This window comes from Mya arenaria, chromosome 2, assembly GCF_026914265.1.
Source record: "Mya arenaria isolate MELC-2E11 chromosome 2, ASM2691426v1".
Classification (NCBI taxonomy): Eukaryota; Metazoa; Mollusca; class Bivalvia; order Myida; family Myidae; genus Mya; species Mya arenaria.
In genome coordinates this window covers 3,088,161-3,111,039 of record NC_069123.1, presented here as the reverse complement: position 1 = coordinate 3,111,039, position 22,879 = coordinate 3,088,161, and the positions used below count along the sequence as shown (strand labels likewise).

Genomic DNA, 22,879 nt, shown 5'->3' with positions numbered 1-22,879 from the left:
TTAAGTTTTCTTCAAAATCACAAGTTTGTAAACTTCCAAGCAATCGATTTCATTAGTTTTAACCCATTTCTAGGGAGTAATCTTCTTCATATTAGGAAAGCTAAGCATCCTCTGTATGATCAAACTATTTTAACATCCATTCGTTCATCGCAAATGATACAGCCCGGCGACAAATAACTAGATCGGTCAGGTTGAAATTAAGTAGATAAAATTCCTTATTTCCTTGCAGAACTCGTAACAAGAAGGAAAGTTACAATGGTATAGATTTGCTGAACTCAGCTCGTTCGTAATCATTGCCCCAGTTCTCGGACAATGCAAGATATATTAATTGCACTTCATACATGCGTTCAGTTTTATTCATGTTTGCATCATTTACTAGTATACTCTTTTAATATTATTTGACTCTATCCTCTGTTTCTTTCAGGCACATGTTTTAAACGGTTTCCAAGATTAAACGTCTAAGCTTCATAAAACTTTCTATTACAGCAGACAACTTCCAATGGCAATTGACACAATTTAACAATATTACTCAAACTTTAAAATCGTATTATATACATAAATTGACGAAGTAAAACAAAAGCAATATAAGAAAACATCCACTTTATTCACATTTTTAAAATGATCTTGCAAGTTAATGTCCAGAACAATGATCAATGAAGCATTATTATATTCTTGTTGTTCAACAATGAGGGTCCAGCATCCATGCACTGGATGCGTGCTACACAATTACAACATGATGAGACGATGATGACGAGTGATTCAACTATGTACACATGGATAAAACGATGATGGCTCCAGCTCCTGAAAACACAAAAAAGTCTTTATATTGATTTAATGATCTACTTAGTTTTACAACAAGGGCTATTCCAATTAAACATGCAAACCATAGCAGGATGGCAGTTTCAAATCAGACAGTAGTCACAGTAACCGATGTTTAAATGGAATAGTCCTCAGGGTTTTAGCTCAAATTATGAACAGGTGCTGCACCTTTATTGGTAGAACCCTTCTGCCCTTACAGGGATGTGATTGACCTGGCAGCCGGAGGGCTGAAACTTATTCGGCCATGGGTTTATGGGGCGCTCTTTGGGTCAAAAGGGCACTGCTGTAGAAGAAAAAATGGCTTTTTAGAACCTCTTTTGAGGGCTCTCCTGACTTTAAATTTGAAGCAAACTGGAATATTAACTTAAACTGAAAGCAACCAAAAAAATAAAAATAAAATAAAAAATATTTTTATTTTTTGGGGGGGGTTTCTGGGGCCACAAGATCCGCGGACGAATCACATCCTTGCCTTCTTGAGACCAGCAAGGGCACCCTTCTGCCTTCTTGGAAATTAAATGTTGTAGATGTTCAAATTGTTTTGTTTTTACTTTAAAGCTTATTATATAAGATTATAAATATGTACAAACTTAATACATCTGGCTGTTGAAATTTCAAAATATAAAAACACTTGCAATATTTCAAGTTTTTCATAGCCATTGCTTTCTACTTGATCAATGTTATATCATAACAATTAATTAGTTTTTTTGCCAACTAAGTATCACCATGATCAAATTTATTTGACGTTGGTGAAATAGGTATATAAAAAGTTTTCAAGACAGCACTAGCTTATAAAACGTGTATTGTTGTACAAGTGATCAATAGTAACAACTCACCAGAAAAGGAACTAGTACGGCCTGTAGCCACTGCTGGCCCCACGCACTGGCTTGGGGGCTTTCCCGTAACCTGCTGCCTGACCTGTAGATCCATCAGCTAGATTTGAGACAAGGACAGAAAACACCATGCACAGTTAAACTACACCCACTCATGCATGTCACTTGACAACAAAGCAATCATTCACAAATACTGAACAAGTTCAATATAAATGTTGACATTATTGACAGTATATGATAGCCGTTCAATATAAATGTTGACATTATTGACAGTATATGATAATGTGCAAATGCCAGTGTTTTAATAAAAAAATCTTCCAATTCCAGCTAAAATAAAACAGGTTCAATACTTGATATCAACGTACTGAAAGTGAGGATATAATATTTATATATTTACAGGATTATTTAATCAAACTGCTGACATTAATTCTTTCAAATTGAAATTTCATATTCCAAAGCAATATTTTTTTTTTAAGAGACTTCGCAAACATATATCAACTGCTATTATTCAGATACTGCACAATAATGATCAACTGATTATTATTTAATCTAAGAATCTATAAAACGTTACAGAAAATTATTAATTCTTGCACATTAAAGTATTTTAACTTTAACTGCTTCTGAACTTTGAAAGGAAATGTTTAATAGTGTGTTTAAGGAGTGGAATATGTTTCACTTATTACCATCTCTTCAATTCATTGCAAAGCATAGAATACATCATTTTCTACAGATTTCAAAAGACTAATGGATATCTGAATTACAATGTACGTTTTACTAAGTCCCACAGAAAATTCTACATAGAAAATTCGCAGGACTTTTCTTCAAAATCAATACAACACAGACATTGTATTTATAGATTGAAACTTAAAAGTTCCGGTCACATTTTAGAGATTTTCAACCGCAATTTCACATTTTTATTTAAAACAAAGAAATTGGATATCATTCTAATCCAAAAATAATGTGAATTGTAATTGCAAATGTCTGCAGTATTTCACTGTTGTTTTACATCAGTTTTGTTTTGAAATTTGAAGAAAGAAATGTAATTATCACAAAACTTCACTTTGGTCAAAATTCTGATTGTCGGACATGATTTGAAAATTCAAAATACATGCATTAAACACTCCTACAGTTTACTCTACTTAACACCCAAATTAGACTTTTAACACCCAAATTAAACAAGTCTGTGTTGTGACTGGTTCTCTCTAGGCCTAAAGAGGGGGGCGATTCTCACCTCCAGTTTGGTCGCCATAGCCTCCCCAGCCACTGTAGTCATAGCCTGCAATATACACAAATACATTACAGGGCTATGCTACTCAGATTTTATTTAAAACATATGTATAGGCAAGTGTTCACAATGCAAAGCTTAAGATCATATTCTTAGGTTATTTCTCAATGCTTATGAATTGAATTAAGCCACTAAACTGTAAAATCAAAGCTGCTGGATGGTTTTCTGTCATAGGTTTGCTTGAATTTTAGTCAAGAGCCCTGATCCATTTCATATTGAGAACACTACCTAAGCTATATAAAATTGTGTCAATATAACAAAAACAAAGTTTGAACCACACAAAACCATCTTAATGATCTATGATTTTTTCCACTTCTGAGGATATAATTCTATTGTTCCACCAATAATTTTAAACTGGACTAAACCTAAATTGGCGTTTTCTACTTTCAGTCTAATCAAAATGCCAACAGTCTAGACAAATATAGATGATCATTTGTAAGGCCAAATTGTTAGGACGTGGAAAAACTTTTTGCTTCACCTTACCAGTGTTATTGTATTGTGCATGACTAAATCCTTGTATTAATAGACTACCTAATATGATCTATTTTTTTTCGGGTACATATTTGTACTAATTTACAGCTCTTCCTAAAACACTTACCACTTCCGTATCCTCCGTATCCGCCATAACCACCATATCCACTGTACTGATCATAACCTCCCCAGCCACTGTATCCATCGTAACCTCCATAGCCGCCGTATCCACCACCATATCCTCCATAATTTCCGTAGCTGTTGCCGTATCCGCCATAACCACCACCGCCATATCCACCGTTGTAGTCATTCCATCCTCCATATCCACCCCAGCCTGTGTTAATGGCAAACATTTATCTTGATAATGTTTAAACTAAATGTTGAAATATTTGTGTTTTTTATTCTTCAGAAATATGGAAAATACAAGTCATATTCTTGTATTACTTGAATTTCAATAAATATATTGAACAACATAACCAACCATCTGCTATCATTTCTGAACAAAATTTAACTATTTTTCAGCTGATTATTGGCCAAGTGGCACATCAAACAAAATAATCAATTCAGCAATTAGGCATGCTTGTTATTCTATCAAAAGAGTCGGTTATAATGTCAAATATCACTACTTATGACTTTTATCTACTAGTAAAAGGCATTACCTCCTCGGCCACCACGCCCCCTATCTCCACCCCTGAAGAAACCTCCCCTTCCTCGTCCACGCTGTCCGGGAGTTGCCTTCTTAATTTCAATCTGAAAAGACACGCTTGTGTACAATAAACTGCCAATACTAGTTTTCGAGTTTGATCAGTGATCAAAATCCTTGGACGTAGAAGACTTACATTTACAAAGAACTCATATCCATGGCCATATCTCGTGTAAACTGTAATTACTTAAACCTGTTGAAAAATAGAAGACATGTTATAAAAGGGGGATTCTATATGAATGAACTAAAAGCAAAGGGTCTCGAGCAGCGATTTTTACGAAAAAGGCTACTTCTTTAACCCCATGTTAACAAGGCTTTGGTGAAACTGTATTATGAAGTGTCTTTTATTACGTCAACCTAAGGTACCTCCAAGGAGACCTGATGTTGCCACATTTCAGCCTCTAGGTCTCCAACTCAGTTCTTTGTACGACTGCTGTAAGATGAACAAGAACACCTGGTCAGACACAATCGTTTTACCACTTTACGTTTGAGGCTTTTAATAGAGCACCAGCTTAAGAGCGTACCTTTTACTATACCTTAATAGGGCCAACTGACTTTACGAGTAGCTTAAATACCCCTACCATGGATTATAAGTTGATTCACTGTAAAAAAAAGCCAGTGCAAAAAATAATGATAGTATAAAATTCTATGCATGGAACAAAAGATGCTAGTTTACCTGATCACTGGACCTGAAATTTAATTATTAAATTTATATCTGTCCATTTGGTACATACCTCGTCACTGCCAAGTGAGTGTTTGAACTCTGGATTTTCAGTCGAGTGATTTAAAACTTTGTCTACAGATTCTTCATTCTTAAACTCCACAAAGACAAAGTTACGTCTCTGTTCCTTTTCCTTGTCAAAGGGGGCTTCAACTTTCTCCACCTAAAACAAACAATAAAATTAGGGCAAGTATAAAATGCCTTTCATTTCGGGTAAGAAGTTACAAGTATTTCTACAGTGGTTTCCAGAAATGACCAAACAATCATCTTCGTCTTTATCAACAATCAGACACTGTCTATAAAGAAGAGCAAAGCAGACCTTTCTGGAAACTCAACTGTTATGAATACCAATGTTTAAGAACTTCAACATGGGTCAAGTTGGAAAAATCCAAAATACTGGAAATGCCATTTTTGCAGTACATATATGAAATATATCCAAATACTTAGAAATACAGTCCTAAAATTGTTCATCCATGCATCAATGTCATGGACAGCAATCTTATTACTCGCTTTAATCCCCTTCCTTTGTCTTAACTTCACATAAATAAATACTGTTGAAACCAAACCAATGCTATGACCGTCATCTTGTTATCAATTTACCTCTCCCCACTGTCCAAAGTATTCTTTGATTTCTTCTTCTGAAACAGCCGGGTCCACTTTGGCGACGTAGATCTTTTTGATTGGTGGGTCCTGGAACCTGCCTTTTGGATTTGCCCGCTTGGGATCAATTGTTTTATTCTGTAGTACATGTTTTTCTTCTTGTGATAAAACCTGTCAGCAGATGAGAGAAATGAGCACATGATAACATATAATACATGCTGTAACAGAATCCTTGTAAACAGGCATAAAACAAATCTGAAAAACGCTTCATTTGGTGGCCACTTTGTGTTTCTTTCCAAATATATATATATAACTCTGTCAAATAGTGTTACCACATAAAAAAATCACAAAATGCAAGCATCTCTATAAATATGATTATCATCAAAAAATGAGGTGAAATATGTATATATTACCTTCTCGACAGCTTCTGCACTTTCAAAGACGACAAAACCAAATCCCCTTGACCTCATGGTTTCCAAGTCTTTCTTCAAGTTACAGCTAGCAACTTTGCCATATTTTTCAAAGTATTCCTTCAGGTCATCTGAAAAAATTCATGAAAAGCTAATTAGTGTTTTCTTACTTGGAAACTTAGTATTTCTCTTTTTGGGTGGATCCATTTACAGCAAGAGCCATACAAAGCCAGCACTATATTTCTTTTACTTTCAACTTTTGCAGAATGATTGTGAAAGTTGCTGTTTTTTTTATATTATAACATAGTATCAAAAAGTATGTTTGAGCAACATGGCTTTACATTTCCATCCTTTTCCTTTTAATTACATGGCAATGAAACAATCCAAAGCATTGATTATGAATATTATGTCACAGTTGCCTCAATAACAAACTGAACAGGTTCTTAAAAAGCCATAAAACTAGCCAAAAAAACAGAGACAAATTTCTAAGTCACTTACTTTCTGTTGTTTCCCAGCTTAATCCTCCAACAAAAAGTTTCCTGGAAGTAAAAAATACCATGATAGAGTGCAAAAAGCAGTGCACCAATATAATCAGGTAGAAGAATGAGTTAGTTTTTATTGATTTTCAGTATATCCACTGATCATCAGCCATGTTATTTGATCAAACAGTAAATTCACAGACATGAAAATATTGTGGAAGGAGAATTTTAGTAACATGTGTCATATGACATTTAAAAAAAATGTCCATCAAACAACCTGAAATGTTTCTGTTAAACAATAAATACTATTGTGCAAACATTAAAAAGGTGTGAAGATTATTCCAATATATTCATTGATAATCCACTAAACTACTTCTTTACTAGACTAGTTTTCTAGAGGTACACAGATTTTATGTTATTTTATGACTTTTATGTTATTTTATGACTGACTTAAATCAAGTTGACTTCACGCATCAGGATTTCTCTTCCTCAAAACTGTGCAATGATTACCAGGACATTCTGTTTCTGGGCACAATGAAACTAAAGTTTACATTTACATTACTGCACAAAAGAGACCTATGTTACATATTCCGAAATCAGGCATGCATTCTTTAATTAATTAATCAGAATTAAAGGAATGCAAATCACTTGTTTTAATTATTTTAGTATTAAAGGCGCACATTAAAAGTTCATGCAAAAATTATTTTTGATTGATTTTAATGTTTTCCCTGTGTCACTCCGTTGACATAAAACATTAAATGATGAAAGAATATGATTTCCTTACAAACAAAAAATATTAATCTTAAAAAGTGGCCTCTCTAAATTAATAGCTACATGGCCACAAATTTCAATGTTAAAAAATCTCCAGAAATCAAAAACATCGTAAACATCGTTTATCATTTGTCGACCTTTGTAATCTAAAACAGAATTTTGCAGACTGCAAAAGATGAACTATTTCATTAAAAGTGAGTAAAACGGCTAGATATACTTCTTAAAAAGTTATGCAAAAATACAATTACCAGCATTTCTTTTGTTACAAAGACTCGCAGAAAGGCCCGACATAATTCGGTCGAGAAAATATCAAAATTCAAAACATCGAACTCCTTAAAATATCGCAGGCAAGGATTAATAATATTTGTATTTATGGTATCACAATGGCAAAGAAGTCAATGCTCAACCTAAATATCGATATATTTAATTTATTTCAATGATAAGAAAAATGGCGGCCACGTGAAGATTGTAAATACAAGCCTTTCTTACAAATAGTACCTGTCATCATCAGATTCTTGTGGGTTCCCTCCGTTCGCTGAGCCACCGTCTGATTGCTGCATTTCCCCCATGCTCTCTGTTTGCTGTTCTTCTGCCATCTTTTGAGTTATAAAAATAAAAGTTTCAGATGTTCTGTAATGGCGGTATGTGTGGATGAGCACGCGCTACAACTACTTTTCCATTGGTTAATTTAATCATGTGTCTTTTATTGCACATGCGCAGTTCACAAACACAGAATTAGTGGAAGTTAACCTTAATGAACCAGTCCAGCCGGAAACAGGAAACCGGATGTGAACAACGTATCTAAGCAACCTTTCAACAGATTGCAGTTAACAGTAACAAGTGGTGGGAAAGGAAGTCATAGGTTTGTTTTCTTTTATAAACTGATGATAAAGATTTTTTTTATCAGACGTATGTGTTTGTTTCATGTTGATGTTAAATGCTCATTTTCATTGCAAAACTTTATCAATTGAATGTTGATGAAATGATAAAATAAAACATTTCAAGTTAAAAACAGTCTAGATTGTTAAAAGCAAAATTTTTAAACTTAAATATTGATCAGTGTTGTTCATCCACATCGGTCACATAACGCCGCCATGCTACATTACAGTGAAAATGTCTGTGGAACTGTGCCATACTAACAGCATGACTGAATTGCTATAACACCTGGTACTCTAATTTCTGATATATTAAGTAATCCTGGAAGGTAAACTGCGCCTGGTGTTGTACTCAAACTGATGACCTGAGGAACATAAGCAGGGCGCTCTTATCAACTGAGCTAACTGGGTGGCTGTTTCTTATCCACACATACTACATTACTGTAAATCACAACACTACATTGTTGACTATAGGTTAAGGGCGCTGCCTACAGATTGTCCAGTTGTGTCCCCAAAATCATTGTTTCTTACCAAATGATGATGCATTACCTGTTCACAAGCAATCACACAGACAATTTATGTTAATTGTTTGCTTTGACATCAAACAATGCAAATCCAACTGAATTTTAACATCTGAATCAGACGCCAGTTTCAGATATCATGTGGCTGCTGGGATATACTGTATATTGTCGACTGTTTATTATATCTGTTGTAATGAATTTTAAAAAAAATTGAGAGAAATCAATTAATATTTGGTTAAAAGATACTTAATTGATTGTGTCTCAACCTTGCTGACTTTAAATAAACCTTATCTAAAAATGTAATATTATAGTTGACATAAAAATGTCCCTGAATAAATCTTATTATATGTTCAAACTCTTTTTTTAGCCCTCACAAGCAACTGTCACGATGGCTGCACCAGCAGCGGTAGAGAACTTCGTAAATTCCATTAGGACTCTTGCACATACAAAGAGAATCCGAGTGACATTATTCTTCCAAGATTTTGACAAACTCAGATCAGGATTTGTTACTGGTAATTTTTTATTGTTTGTTCCTGGAACTGTTAAGCATTATAATTCGCTACATAAAAGTTATAACACTGAAGGTTTATGTTCAGCAAAATCTGGGTCTTTTAAACTGAACTTCGGAAAACATTGCATTAGCCGGTTCATTTCATTGGCAAACTGAATTACTAATTTTTAAATTGCTACAAATGTTTTAGAATAATAGGCCATTACCACTGTACTGTTAACATGTTAATCTTATGTTTATCTTTGAAAAGAATAATAAGGTATGTTTCCTTCCATTTTTCAGTACCACAATTTTCCCGATGCCTCTGGCAAACACTAGGAATTCAGCTGACTCCGGAGCAAGAGGAACTTGTAAAAAGGCATTATGACATCAAGGGGGATGGACAGTTCATCAATTATAAGCTGTTCTGTGATGAAATTGACCAGAACTTTAATGCCAGAGATATCAACAGAGACCCTGAAACTCAGAAAATTGTTCCCAAAGAGTTGTAAGTATAAACAACATCAGAATATGCATAGCTAAGTCAGGTTGAAATGAACACAAACGCACAAGACCTGCACTGAAATAAGTTTTTCCGGTTAACTCAAAACCTGAACTTTACATGACATAGTTGCTAAATCATTTCTAGAATGGTACTGTAAGACTTTGGACTTTTTGGTTCAAAAGAATGTTAACACTTTTGGAAACAGAATCATCTTAATCTTATTACAATAGATAGTGCAGTGATTATTAAAATTTATATCATAAATGAAACTGCCATCATGAAATAACATCATTATATATTTTTGAAATAATTAGTGTTTTGATGTATAGACATAAATAAAAAGCTTTGAAAACATGTGCGCTGTATTATAAGGGACATGAATGAAATATCACATTTCTGGTCATTCAATACAAACTTTATTTTTAAGACTCATTTACTATAATTGGTCAAGTATGCCAAGTCTCCTTCTTATCCTTTTTTTTAATAGTTACTGTTTTAATCACGTAATCGTAATATCTCATTTATTTACAATTAATTTTTACTGTAATGTTAGCAATCATTAAATAGTTTCCCAAAAGTTAGTCTAAGTCACTGTATTTGAATCCAGAAATTATTGATATGTAAAGCAGAATTTCTTATTAATATAGATATTTTCAGTTTTCTGTTGTTGTTTTCCAGCCTGGGAACTGTTCGTTCTGTGCGACCTTTGACCCCAGGATCTGAACGCAGACTGGTCCAACTATTACGTCGCATTGATCAGTTTTACAGTTACCATGGCCTTAACCTTCGCACATGTTATGAAGACTTTGACAGGCATCATATGGGTGTTGTCACAGAGAGCCAGGTACAGTAGCAGGCCCTTTTCTGGTTATTTTTGGAACAAGTACATGCATCTAAATTTTGGAAAAATTATCACTGAAATTATTGAATTGGAAATGAAAATTCTAGGATTATCTTTGGAATTCTATATTGATAGAATATTGGCACTTGAAATGGTTCAGATTATCTGACCCAAAGGTTGTCTTGAAAAAGGCCTTGACTGAATGAATAGTTTTATTGAAACAACAATTTCACAAAGTGAATCATTGACCTATCATTATTTTAAATGTACTTGGTTTAAATTCATCATATTTGGGATTTTTCATGTTGAAGCACTGGTTTCATTTTATATTATATTGCAGAAGGTTACATTTCTAAATGTTTTACCTCTGAAGCAGGCTTAAAGCATTTGTTTTATCTTACAGAAACAAACAGATATATAAATCTTTAAATGATTTTTTCCCAAGCAAATGATATTTATTTAACTTGCTCATAAATTCACACGGCTTTTTCTATAGTACCCACAGGTCCAACTATCGGACCCATTCCCAAAGCAAAATATAAGATATTTTTCCCAATTTTCAGAAAAAAATCCCAATCAAAATTTTTTTTTTTTTTTTTTTAGAAAGTCTTTTTACATCTACTGGATCATTATCAACATCATATCAATTATGTGATGTTAAGTTTTTTTGATAATTGAATTCGGAAATCATTCATTTTCATCACATTCAGATATCTGTATAAAATATTATCTGTCATGATCAAATTATTGCAATAGATATTTACACCCAAGGATTGATATATCAGCCATTTTGGGTATTTTAAAGGGAAATAAACTAATATAAAACCATTTCCTATTCGCTGGAGACTAGACAGCATTTTCTTTTTACTGTAAAATTTCCAAATTTTGGCATTTTCACGACGCAAAATTTCCCAAAATGTCTAGGGTCTTTTTCCCAAATTGGACAGAAAAAGCCCTGATTCAGATATCAGTTGAGTCATTGTTTATTTCAAATTCACAATGTTTTATGGCTTCCACAGTTTTACCGAAGCTTTCCAGGACCTCCTGATGTCAACGAGGCAGATATGAATCTTCTCGTCCAGAAGTACCGCGATCCTGACCGTCCCGGGCTTCTTAACTACCTTAACCTCCATCATGACATTGTGGCTATTGGAGGCCAGGTGGCTAAGGAAAAAGAGCTGATTGAAGCCCCAAATACACAAGTGGATGAGACTAGGGTTATGGTAAGTTAGTGCTATAATATGCATACTGGTATATTATCTATATATATACATCATACAGAAAAGCCACAATAAAAAATTAGCCCCCACAACTGGGAATCAAACCGTATGACAATGAATAGCTTAAGATTTATGACTTATTGTAAGTTACTACTTGAAGATCCTTTTCATGAAATGGGATCCTGGTCATGGGGTTTTGATTTATAAACAAAATAATTACTACAATCTTTATTTATGCTTTTTTATGTTGAATATTATGAAGCAGTAAACTGAAAACACTGTAAACTGAATATTAAAGTTCAATACCTAATGATAAATATATACCCTTTAAAACAGTTTTGAATTTTTCAGAAATGTATTTTTCTACAGTCTACATTAGAAATTTTTGTACACAGAATTTAAAACTTCTTGTCATTAAATCATACAGCTGACTCCTGACCCGGACTTGAACACTATCTTCGACAAGATTCGCGTTGCTGTGTTCAAAAACGGCATCAGAACAACTGAATTCTTCAAGGACCACGATAAGCTGCGGAGTGGTATCATCACAGAGAATCAGTTTGTTTGCGGGTTGGCCCTAGCTGTAGGCAAGGAGGCACAGCTCTCTCGCGCGGAGATACAGAAGGTTGTTGAGTACTACAGACAGCCAGATGGACGCGTCAAATACAAGGAATTCTGTGACATTATGGAAAATGGTACAGTATATAACATTAGATTATGATACAATATTTTTAATAGATTATATATTCTGATACCAGGGATTTCTCACTGTGTAAATTGGGAAACGCTTCAAGCTTACAAATTTATTAAAAATAATGGAGATTTATATATATATATATATTTGAAACAAACAAAACTTTAACATCAGCAAACGCAAAAACATTGATTTTTAAAAAAAAATGGGGGGTGGGGGGTGCGGGAAATATTGAAATTGAGGAATTATATTCTTTTTTTAAATTGGGTGGCAGCAGAATTTCAGCTCAATTGCCAAGTCTCTTAACAGCGCTCAGTCTCAGTGATATTCCAGGGGCAGTGATTACGAAAAGTCTCAAGTCTGAGTTCAGACTCAAGACTCATTATGGCAAAACTTCATTTCATTGCAACTTTCCTTCTATCAGAGTATTGATGGTAAAATGTACTTAAATATATTAATATTCGAATGTTTTACCTTTATTAACATACATTTTTGTAAAAGAAATGAAATAAATATGATTTTTTGTTCCTTAATAAAAATGCTTTTCTGAGTCTGAGTCTAGACTTGGACTTGAGACTGTTCGTAATCATGGCCCCAGGACTTCTTTAACTTTAATTCCTACACATAAAAGTGAAAAACAATTGTAAAATATATATTTATATAAAAAAAAAATCAATGTAATGTAACGCATTTGTGGTCATCTTCCAGCATTTACGATACCTGACCTTGAGAAGAAGCCTCTACAGAGTGTCAGCCGACCAGTGAAAGGGGCCCTATCAAGGGTAAGAGGGAAAACTGTTCTTTTCAAGAATTTGATGTACAATTTTTTGAATTTAGGATGCCTTATGACCCCATATAATGTTAGTATATTTTGTGAAGGTTTTATGTGTTCCGAAAAGGTTTTTTAATATTTACTGTTTTTTTTTCCTGTCATTTATTTTACCTATAACAGTCGTTATTATCATTATCAACAAACAATATATGTATATTCTTTCAAATGATTTCAACATTCCATGGGTTACCAGGCATTGGAATTTAACATAAAGGTCAAATTGTCGTGATAAAACAAAAAGTTTTTTCGTCACAATTTGCCATAAATGTGATGGGAGACAAATATAAATAATTAATATTATTTTTTGAAGTTCAGTGATTAATTAACTACATAAAACAGATTGAACTGACCTTATATTTTGATTTGGTGACTCAAGTATTTAAATATATTTCATTTATTATTTAATTTTTTATTGCAATAAAGTGATTTGCAATCCACTAACTGATTTATTATAATTCAGGGCTTGACACCACTGACAGACCAAGAAGAGGGCAGGGTGATGGAGATTCTGAGAACAATCTCGGACAATGTTCGACGTCGCCGCCTTATGATGTACCCATACTTCAAGGACTACGACAGGGTAAGAGATTGATGATTAATGGATGGAATGTATTAGTGGTTGAAATTCTTAGTACAATCTGTTACAATATACTTCGTCATAGACTCATGACCCTACCCATACAAAATGTGACTGGGTAGATTGGGGAAGGTTGATCGAAAAACATAAATCTAAGGTCAAGAGATCATAAAGGGTTGAATGTGTCTAGAATTTGTTAAAAAAAATCTTGGATACCGTGCAACTCCGCAGGCTCATATCCTTCAAGGATTGCAACAAAAAACGTTATCTAATTCTATCTGCTATTTATATTAAAGTGACACTCTTATTCAAAATCAATATATATACTATATATACACATGTAAAACGAACATAAATTTTGAGTTATACACCTTCAACTACTTACTAAATAATGCATTTATGGAAAATATTAATTACTATTTACAATATTATAACCATTTATTTAATTTTCTTTATGTCAGCTGACAATAACATCCTCCTCTCCACTTCAGGGTATAGCATATACAAGAGTGGTAACCCCAACCCAGTTTGGCCGCATCCTCCACTTCCTGTCCCTCAATGTGGCACCCGAGGACCTTAAACTTCTTCTCCGCAAGTTTGAGGACCCTGCTACTGGTGACGTCAACTACCCCGCATTTGTACAGGCTGTTGATCAGGGTAAGGCTTTGTGAGTTAACGATAAAATGATGAGGTTCACGAGGATGTTGTATTTATAAGCCTTTGAAATAATTTATGATTCTGTTATGTTTTAGTAGTTCATTTGGTTTTAAAACTCATTTGTTTGCATTTTCATAGTTTTTATGGCCTTTGTAAATCTTTGTGAACCTTGCATCTTAAATGTTTTAATTTAAGTGTTAGCGTAAATGTTTGCTATTATAATGTTACCAATATATGAAAGCTTCAACTATTTCTGCCTTTGGTTGCGTAAATGTTTAGTTAAGTGTCTGCCTCTCACCCAAGAGGATGTGGGGTTGATCCCCACCGTGGGTACTTTTAATTTGCCTCTGTAGTATAAACTAAATATCTAAATTCTCAATCTGTAAGTTTTATAGTGCATTTGCATTTCATCGAGTATAATTTCCAAGAAAGTTTAAGATATATACATAAGTGCCAGTTTATTATGTATTATAATAGTTATAGATGTACAAAATTATATTGAGACAGTTTTATTAATGTTTGAATACAATTAATTTATGATTACACTATAAAAAATAAAATATATATATATTTATCACAGTATTGAATATGTAGAGCTAAAATGTTTGATAATTATTTATGAAACCAGGAACACTATGAAAAAAATACTTTCAAAATCATGATTATTTCCTCCCTTACAGAGTTTGTTGGTCACACAATGGACGATGCCGACCTGAGCCAGGCGGGACGTACCAACACGCCAATGAAGGAACGTGAGGCAACCTCATCCGACAGCAACGTCAGCTATGATGATCTGATGTCCCGTATTAGGTCCATTGTACTTACAAACAGGCTGAGGGTAGGTTAAAAATTGCTTAGAAAAGTAACATAAGTCTATCAAACAAATTAAAAACCACCTTTTTAAGGCAAGCGCTACCAAATGCAACTACGATAATCTGAGGTCTCTTATCAGGCATATTTTCTTACAAGGTTTTGTGATATTTGCTTACAGGCTGTAGGTTGAAAATTGATCAGAAAAGTAAATATATATATATGTAATATTACGGCTTATCAGGTTTTTTTAAGAATCTGAGGCAATTGCTTCTGATATCCATGTCAGCTATGATGATCTGATGTCTCTAAAAAGGCGTATTATCTTAAAAAAGGTTGAGTGTAAATTTAAAACTTTAACAAAACACCTTGGCCTAAATTTGTGAAAAGGAAAGTCATGACATCAAATAATCATATTTCAAGAGAATGCTTATACTGTAACAGAAACGAATGAATGGTTTAATCAGCTAATATTTTGCGCAATCTGTAGTGTCAAATTTAATATCTATGGCTTTAGTATTTTAAATCCTTTTTAAAGCTGGGTTTTTAAGCTTATTTTGGTTTCTTTATCAGTGCTTTAAGGATATAAGATATTGAGAAGATATTAGCTGAGCAATGACTGTTACGGAAGTATTACCTGATATCTGCATTTTTTATCAGACCGCACTTTAATAAAAACTATAGCATGAAATATAAACACAAAGTGATAAGATTCTTTTACCATAAATAACATATACAAGAAAAAAAGATCAAGCTTGTACCTGGGGTAAAAAGAATATTGATTTACATTATTGTTATATATCATGCCTCTAACATGAATGATGCAACACCATTGGTCCAGGACAGGTCCATATTTTTCCATACTGGGTCACTTAAATCTTTATATCGTACCAAAATGAATCCGATGAATCACATAAATTGACTTCCTAAACCATATCATATGGTTATGGTTTCCATTTCCCTGTATATCCAATATTGGGTCAGCTACTATATAATATTATATCAGTCCAGGGCCTGTATTCATTGTTCTTATTAATATGTCTCAGTGATTCCATTCTGTCCATTGGCCAGTTATTTTTACAGTCCAATCAGAACACTAGGATTCTTCTTTTAAATTAAAGTTGAATCTAACTTGTTTATAAATTGAATACAGTCCAAGCTCTATTTAATAAACCTCTCCTTTTTTCTATCAGGTTGGTGAGTACTTCCAAGACTATGACCCACTCCGAAGTGGCTCCATCAGTAAATCCCAGTTCCGACGAGGCATGTCTCTTCTCGGATTCAGCAAACTCGGACAACACAACTTGTCCGAGGGACAGTTCCAACTGCTGTCCGATGTCTACCAGAATCCACAGAAAGCCGATCAAATCCTCTGGACGAAATTTTTGTGGGATGTTGAGACAGGTGAGTCAGAAATCGAAATTAATACAAGCCCGCAAGCCCTGCAATGGTAAAATGTCATACATACTTGCTAAAATTCTGAATTTTATATAGCTGGGCTTGTTAAAAAATGTGATGCGAAGCAATAGTACAAGAATTCTGGCTTGTACAGCCAAAAGTCTAATTTTGATGACTGTGAGGGTTAAGCAAATTTTGAGTAAATAGAAGAAAAGACTGATTGATCACTGATCAGACTGAAGCTTTGATTGAAATAAGCATAAGAACACTAACCTAAGCCAAGGGATTTAAAAAAAATAATATGGCTTTGAGTTCTGTTGTATTTCTATATATTAAGGCATATATTGGTAATAATCTTTTGGTAATATGAACATATAGTATTTTGGCTTGTTTAAGAACTTGTTTGTTTTGATGACTGTTGTGTCAGTCAATACACACGTACAAGAGGGAGATATATATAGAGAAAGGATAATCATATATAATATTAGTCATATAACCCTATATATGACTATTATGGTAAAGCCACAAAACCAACCAAAAAATTTCTAAGGCATGTACCTATTGATCATAATTTAATGTAAAATGTGAAGGACATACTGATAATGCGGATAATACCCATATATAATAATTCTCAGTTAATTGATTAAAAAAGAAAAAAAACAAATTCTTTGATTTATTCAATGGTATGTCATTTAATGTTACTTTTGGAACGCAATTTCATGTAATAACATGTTATAATATATAATATGTTAGATTATTAATGGCAAACTTATTGGTTCTTGCACATGAAACCATCACTATAAAGTATCAACCTAATCAGTGTTTTCAATAAGAACCGGCTGTTGGCCAAAATGGATGGTTCAAATGGCCGGTTTAAATTTGGAAAAACAAATCAATTTTAAGTAGAATAAGTAGAAGCTGGTTGGTAACTTTACTATTTGAGACGGTTCAACCGAAACTTATTGAGAACCCTGCTAATAAATAATATATATATGTTCAGTCTGTAACATTAAGATATATGCTATTTTATTTCTTATTTTTCTTTCAGTGTTTACCCAGCCCAACCTAGAGAAGGTCCCAGACTTGCAAGTCCCGCCACAAGAGATTTTCCGTGTGCCCAAGCCAGGCACCGTCGACTGGAATAATGCATCTGGAGACCACATGACACTGTATGGCGCCACTATGGACCGACTTAAGCAGCGAAGTGATCAGAGGAGGGTCCTCGCTAAGCCAGTTTTTCAGGACTTCGATAGGTAAAACTATTTTAAGATTTTTCTAAGGGCAGAATATCATTGAGAGGGATTTTTGTGGCAAAATTTATCACAGGCAAAACTGTTGTTTATGACATAAATCATTTTTAAGCAAAAAGGGGTATCAGAAGTTATAAAACTAGGATTAAAAATAATTTTTGAACATAAGTGCCTAGTCAAAGAGCTATTTTTTCATCTGAATCAGATAACCGTGCTTAAAGGTGTACTCTCACAGATTGAACATTTTGACAACTTTTTTACTTTTTGTCCTGGAATGAGCCAATTTTTGTGTAAATATCTAACAAGCAGTGATATAAAATTGCTGACCAAAGATTAGATAGCAGATTTCATATTTCCATTTGGAAATTGATGCTTTATGACTAAAAGCATTTCTTAATGCTTTAATAAAATTGCATAAAACATCAATTTTTTAACATAAGGCATGAAAACCTGCAATCTTTTTTTTCAGAAGTCTTATATCACATGTTTCTATGAATTTTCACAAAAATTGGCTCGGTCCAAAATATAAAAAATGTTCAACCTGTGAGAGTGCAGCTTTAATAGTGGTTAAAACGACGTCATGTGGAACTGGTATATCTAAATTTGGAAGAATTATCACAGATCATAAGTGTGTCAATGAAACCTAAGTACTTAAAAAAAGGTTCCATCATATATCCAATACTCTGCAATCCTTTTTCCAGGCACAACAATGGCCATGTGACAAAATCCCAGTTCCGTCAATGCCTTACGATGCTCGAGCTGCATTGCACAGAGCCCGAAATGATTGCCCTTGAGGCCAAGTTCTGTAATGACGTGGGCTTCAACTACCTGGCTTTCTTGTCCGAGCTACAACCCATTGAGCAGCCAAAGTTTATGTATGAGAAGAGATTGGAGGAAATTCGTCAGACCAATGTTCGCAAGACACTTCCTGAGCTGAACGCACAGAAAGATTTTGAGAGTCTGCTGTTGAAGATTAAGACAAAGGTAGATAATTTTTTAATAAACTTGGAATTTTGTTTACATGTATCACTTTATTGATTTACACTTTTTATTTAAACAAGCGCAAATACAAATGACCATAAAAATTGAGCTAATACACAAGCCTCTACTGTATTTTTTTTAATGGGTAATTTTTTATAGAAACAATTATATACTATTGAATGCTAAATGAAATTTAATTGTTTAGATCAAGCATCAAAATCAGAAATTCATTAACTAAGTTATTTATTGATGAATAATAGAAAGACAATGAGTAACACAGTTGTATAACTGTTTATATTACAAATTTACAATACATCCATTGTTCCTGTTTGCTAGAGACTTTTACAATTGTTAACAATGAATTAATTCCCTAGGTGAGCCGTGAGCGTATGCGAGTGCTAGAGTTCATGAGAGATTACGACAAGCTGCGATCTGGCCGCATGTTGAAGACTTCATTCCGACGAGCCCTAGATCTGTGCAGATTTGAACTGCGTGAGTCAGAAGTGTCCATTCTGGAGGACCGGTATGAATTATTATTAACTTATTTTTTTTATATCCATTCGATCCATCAAGATTTGTCAATGTCAACAGAATTTTACATAAATATATACCAAAGCAAAACATCTTTGAAAAAAAAAGACAAATTGACCCATAAAAGAATAATTTTGATGGCTATACCTTTTATCTGCTTGGAATTTTAGAGCATAGAAAACCATAATACACCATGATCCAAAAATTTACTTAATTATTTTTCTACTTCAGATACGAGTCCTACCAAGACCCTGAATATGTAGAATACCTGAAATTCTGTGATGAGGTTGAATCTATCTTCACAACAAAGGAACTTGAGAAGCGTCCCCTGGAAGATGTTGTACAGTTCAAGCCTCCAGAGGAGTGGGAGCTGAACAAGCTTCCAGCAGACCAGGAGAATAGGTTCACCGCTTGCATGGATAGACTAAGCGAAAAGGTATGGGAGCGAATTTGATAAGCCGATGGGTTCTTAAAAGCTCTCAATGCTTGATTGTTTTAAATACAAACACAATTACCTTTAATATTCTTCCCCGGGATACAAACCAGTACAGGCACCAGGGGCCGATTTCTAAAAACTACTTAAGTCTGTTATGACATGATCAAGCTAAGCTCACTATTTTTGTCATTCCTTAATTTTGATATTACCGGTAGTACTTTTTATCCGAAGATTCGTGAGGGGGAAATTGATTTGGCGTTGTCCGTCCGTCCATCCGTCCGTTACCATATCTTGGTAGGCATTGATCAGAAAATGTTCAAATTTGGTCAGAGTGTTCCCCTTGATCAAATCTCGACCACTTTTAAAAGTGGGTCACTTGGGGTCAAAAACTAGGTCACTAGGTCAAATCTTAGAAAAATCTTTGGAACATACTAGAGGCATTTTACATGGTAAAATATTCATTAAACTTAATCAGAATGTTTTCCTTGATGAACTCTTGATGACCGAAAATTAGGTCACTAGGTCAAATCTTAGAAAATCTTGTCCAGCACCATATCATGGTAATTATTGGTCAAGTTATGTTCAAAATTGGTCATGATGTACCCCTTTGAAATATGGATCACTTAAAAAAGTGGATCACATGGGGTCAAAAACTAGGTCACTTGGTCAAATCTTTGAAAAATCTTTGGAATATACTAGAGGCATTATACATGGTCAAATATTCATGAAATTTAATCTGAATGTTTTCCTTGATGAACTCTTGGTCGTAAATAAAACTGGGTCACATATGATCAAAAATTAGGTTACTTGTCTGAACGTTGAAATATATGTGTATGTTTAAGAAAACCTGTTGAAAAATAATATTGTTACTATCTTTTAACAAAGCTTTATGTATGGTTATCGTTCCCAGTTGAAATATTCCATTCATTTTATGTGTAAAATTTGTGTGCATTGTAATTGACTAATAATTGCTTTTCCTTTCATCAACAGGTACGAAAACACCAGATGCAGCTGTTCCCCTTGTTTGAGGATTATGATCGTGTCCACAACGGCACAGTTTCACGATCACAGTTCCGACGGGTCCTCACAGAGCTCGAGCTGGGAAGTCTACTCAGTCAGCAAGACTTTGAATTGCTATGGCAACAGTTTGATGTGAAAATTGGCGGCAAGGATGACGTGAACTACATCGCTTTCTGTGATATGATTTACAAGTTGGCCAATTTTGAGCCAAGAAAACCATAGATTTGGACTAAATTGAGTAGAATTCTGTCAAACTTTGATCATTTCTTAAAAAAATCGCAATTCTAAATGGAAGGTCAGATATGATCCTTTCTTAATAACATTGAATAAAAACTCTTTTTACCATTTATCAAGTGTACTGCCTTATTCTTTTGTTCATTTATTTAAGGTATCTGCAATTGTTATGCTATACAAGGTACATTTGTTGTTCTTTTTAGTGTGGATGTTTTTCTTAAATTCAAAAACCATACTTTTGAAACGAAAACATTTATTTTGATTTCAATATAAATAAATCTTTCTGACAAATACTAGAAATGGCTGGTATTTGAAAATTGGATAATGGTAATTTTTCCTATATTTCTGACAAAATAAACCGGCTTCAATTGATTTCAAGTAGGGCGCTCACTATTGAGTGGAGAAAGTTATTGTGAATTTATATATATATTTTTTCTATGCATTATATTATTAATTTTGCAGAAACACTTATTGTAAGACATGTTTTACAATTATATATTTAAGCATTTGATGTTAAAACCGTATGTTGACTGTGATATGTTTTATACACTTTAAAGTATTACATGGATTGTTAGTATTGTTGTTGAAAAAATGTTTTTAACATAAATATTTTAAATTGTTTTTTATAGCTTAAAATCAAACATCAAAAAGTATTAAGCCCTTAAAAGCCACTGTTGACCCTTTTTGCATGTGTTGTTATATAAAAAAATCAAAAGCACATAGTTTAATAAATGCAAATTTGCTTTTCACTTATAAATGCTTTTAAAAAAAAGCCACTGCATATTTGAAGCACTGCACATGTTAGTTGAAAGAAATAGTAGAAAACATTTGTAATTATTTCTGATCCCTTAGGTAAATAACGCATAGAACCAAAAGTTGTTTTGGGTGGTCAATTCAAGAGATTATGAGTTTGATCCTGACCAGGGGTAATTTCTCATGGCCTCTTAAAATGGACACCAGTACAAGCAAGCTTAAAGAAATTAGTTGAAACTAAATTAAAATATTTTATATGAAACATACATACATCAAAAAAAGTAAAATAAGCTTTATGTAGAATTTATAGAAAGGCATCAATTTACAGCATTTACATTTTGATTGTATTTGAGACTTCGTGAAAGTATTATGTTTGAAAGCATTGTGTCTTTGTGTCAGTATTAACAAATTTTACTAATTTTAGTAAGTATTTTATGGGCGTACAAGGTATTGTACTGTTTACTTGTTGAGGGAAAGTGTCAGACAGTATTATGAGAATTTTTAAGACTATATAACCAGCATTTTAGCAAGTAAACCATTATGCAAAGCATACAATTATATTATGATGCATAAAAATAATTATTAACTTTATATAGGCCAGCTATTAAAATGGCTTCTGAGAAAACACTCAGAATAAAATATACATGTATATGTTTCAGCAGCAAATTAATATTCTGTGAATATTTTGTTTTTATAAGACAATGAAGGATTTTTACAACAGGTACAAACCCATATATTTTACATGTTGAATCGATGTTTTTTTGTGTATATTGTATTGTTGGAATGACTTTTGTTAGTTATGAATGAATATTTTATCATATGCAGATTTTTTGCTGTAAAATGTTTACAATTCATCATTCTCTCATCATTTTGTGAAAAAAATGTAAGATTTGAGATAAATAAATCAAAAACAGATATCGAAGTTTGGTTGGTATTTTTAAGAGTTGATTTGTCTGATTTTCAAAGAAATAGTTGTGGAGTTGTATAGTTAGTAGTATCTTCGATGGCAGGGTAGCAGTAAAAACTTTAACCTTGGTCATAGCTTAAATATGTTGAACATATTCTAATAGAACTTGGTACACATGTTAACAGAGCCATACAAAGGTCCATAACTCTGGAATTAACATGTTTCCAGAGACAACACACACATGTTTACAAAGGTCCT

The 22,879-nt window shown here is 33.4% G+C and overlaps 2 protein-coding genes across 5 annotated transcripts; one reads left to right on the top strand and one right to left on the bottom strand.

The window, feature by feature from the left end:
- Window positions 1–585: 585 nt before the first annotated feature.
- On the bottom strand, window positions 586–7,775 carry LOC128211169 (RNA-binding protein squid-like). 4 transcript variants are annotated; one of them, XM_052915643.1, is made up of 10 exons: window positions 7,579–7,775; window positions 6,338–6,378; window positions 5,843–5,970; window positions 5,430–5,600; window positions 4,843–4,992; window positions 4,065–4,155; window positions 3,533–3,739; window positions 2,881–2,925; window positions 1,653–1,734; window positions 586–801 (listed from the first exon to the last, which is right to left on the bottom strand). In XM_052915643.1, the coding sequence occupies exons 1-9, from the start codon at window positions 7,683–7,685 to the stop codon at window positions 1,664–1,666; spliced, it is 1,011 nt and encodes a 336-aa protein (XP_052771603.1). In that variant the 5' UTR covers window positions 7,686–7,775; the 3' UTR covers window positions 586–801; window positions 1,653–1,663. The 4 variants fall into 4 exon arrangements, with proteins under 4 accessions (XP_052771603.1, XP_052771588.1, XP_052771594.1 ...); XM_052915628.1 differs by having other exon boundaries at window positions 1,653–1,749; window positions 7,579–7,774; XM_052915634.1 differs by having other exon boundaries at window positions 1,653–1,749; window positions 7,588–7,773.
- A 91-nt stretch (window positions 7,776–7,866) lies between these two features.
- On the top strand, window positions 7,867–22,629 carry LOC128211160 (uncharacterized). The gene is made up of 16 exons (XM_052915618.1): window positions 7,867–7,951; window positions 8,853–8,997; window positions 9,279–9,483; window positions 10,159–10,324; window positions 11,341–11,544; window positions 11,969–12,236; window positions 12,944–13,017; window positions 13,528–13,647; window positions 14,136–14,301; window positions 14,982–15,139; window positions 16,305–16,515; window positions 17,558–17,762; window positions 18,461–18,743; window positions 19,115–19,263; window positions 19,503–19,707; window positions 20,698–22,629. The coding sequence occupies exons 2-16, from the start codon at window positions 8,874–8,876 to the stop codon at window positions 20,947–20,949; spliced, it is 2,790 nt and encodes a 929-aa protein (XP_052771578.1). The 5' UTR covers window positions 7,867–7,951; window positions 8,853–8,873; the 3' UTR covers window positions 20,950–22,629.
- Window positions 22,630–22,879: the final 250 nt, after the last annotated feature.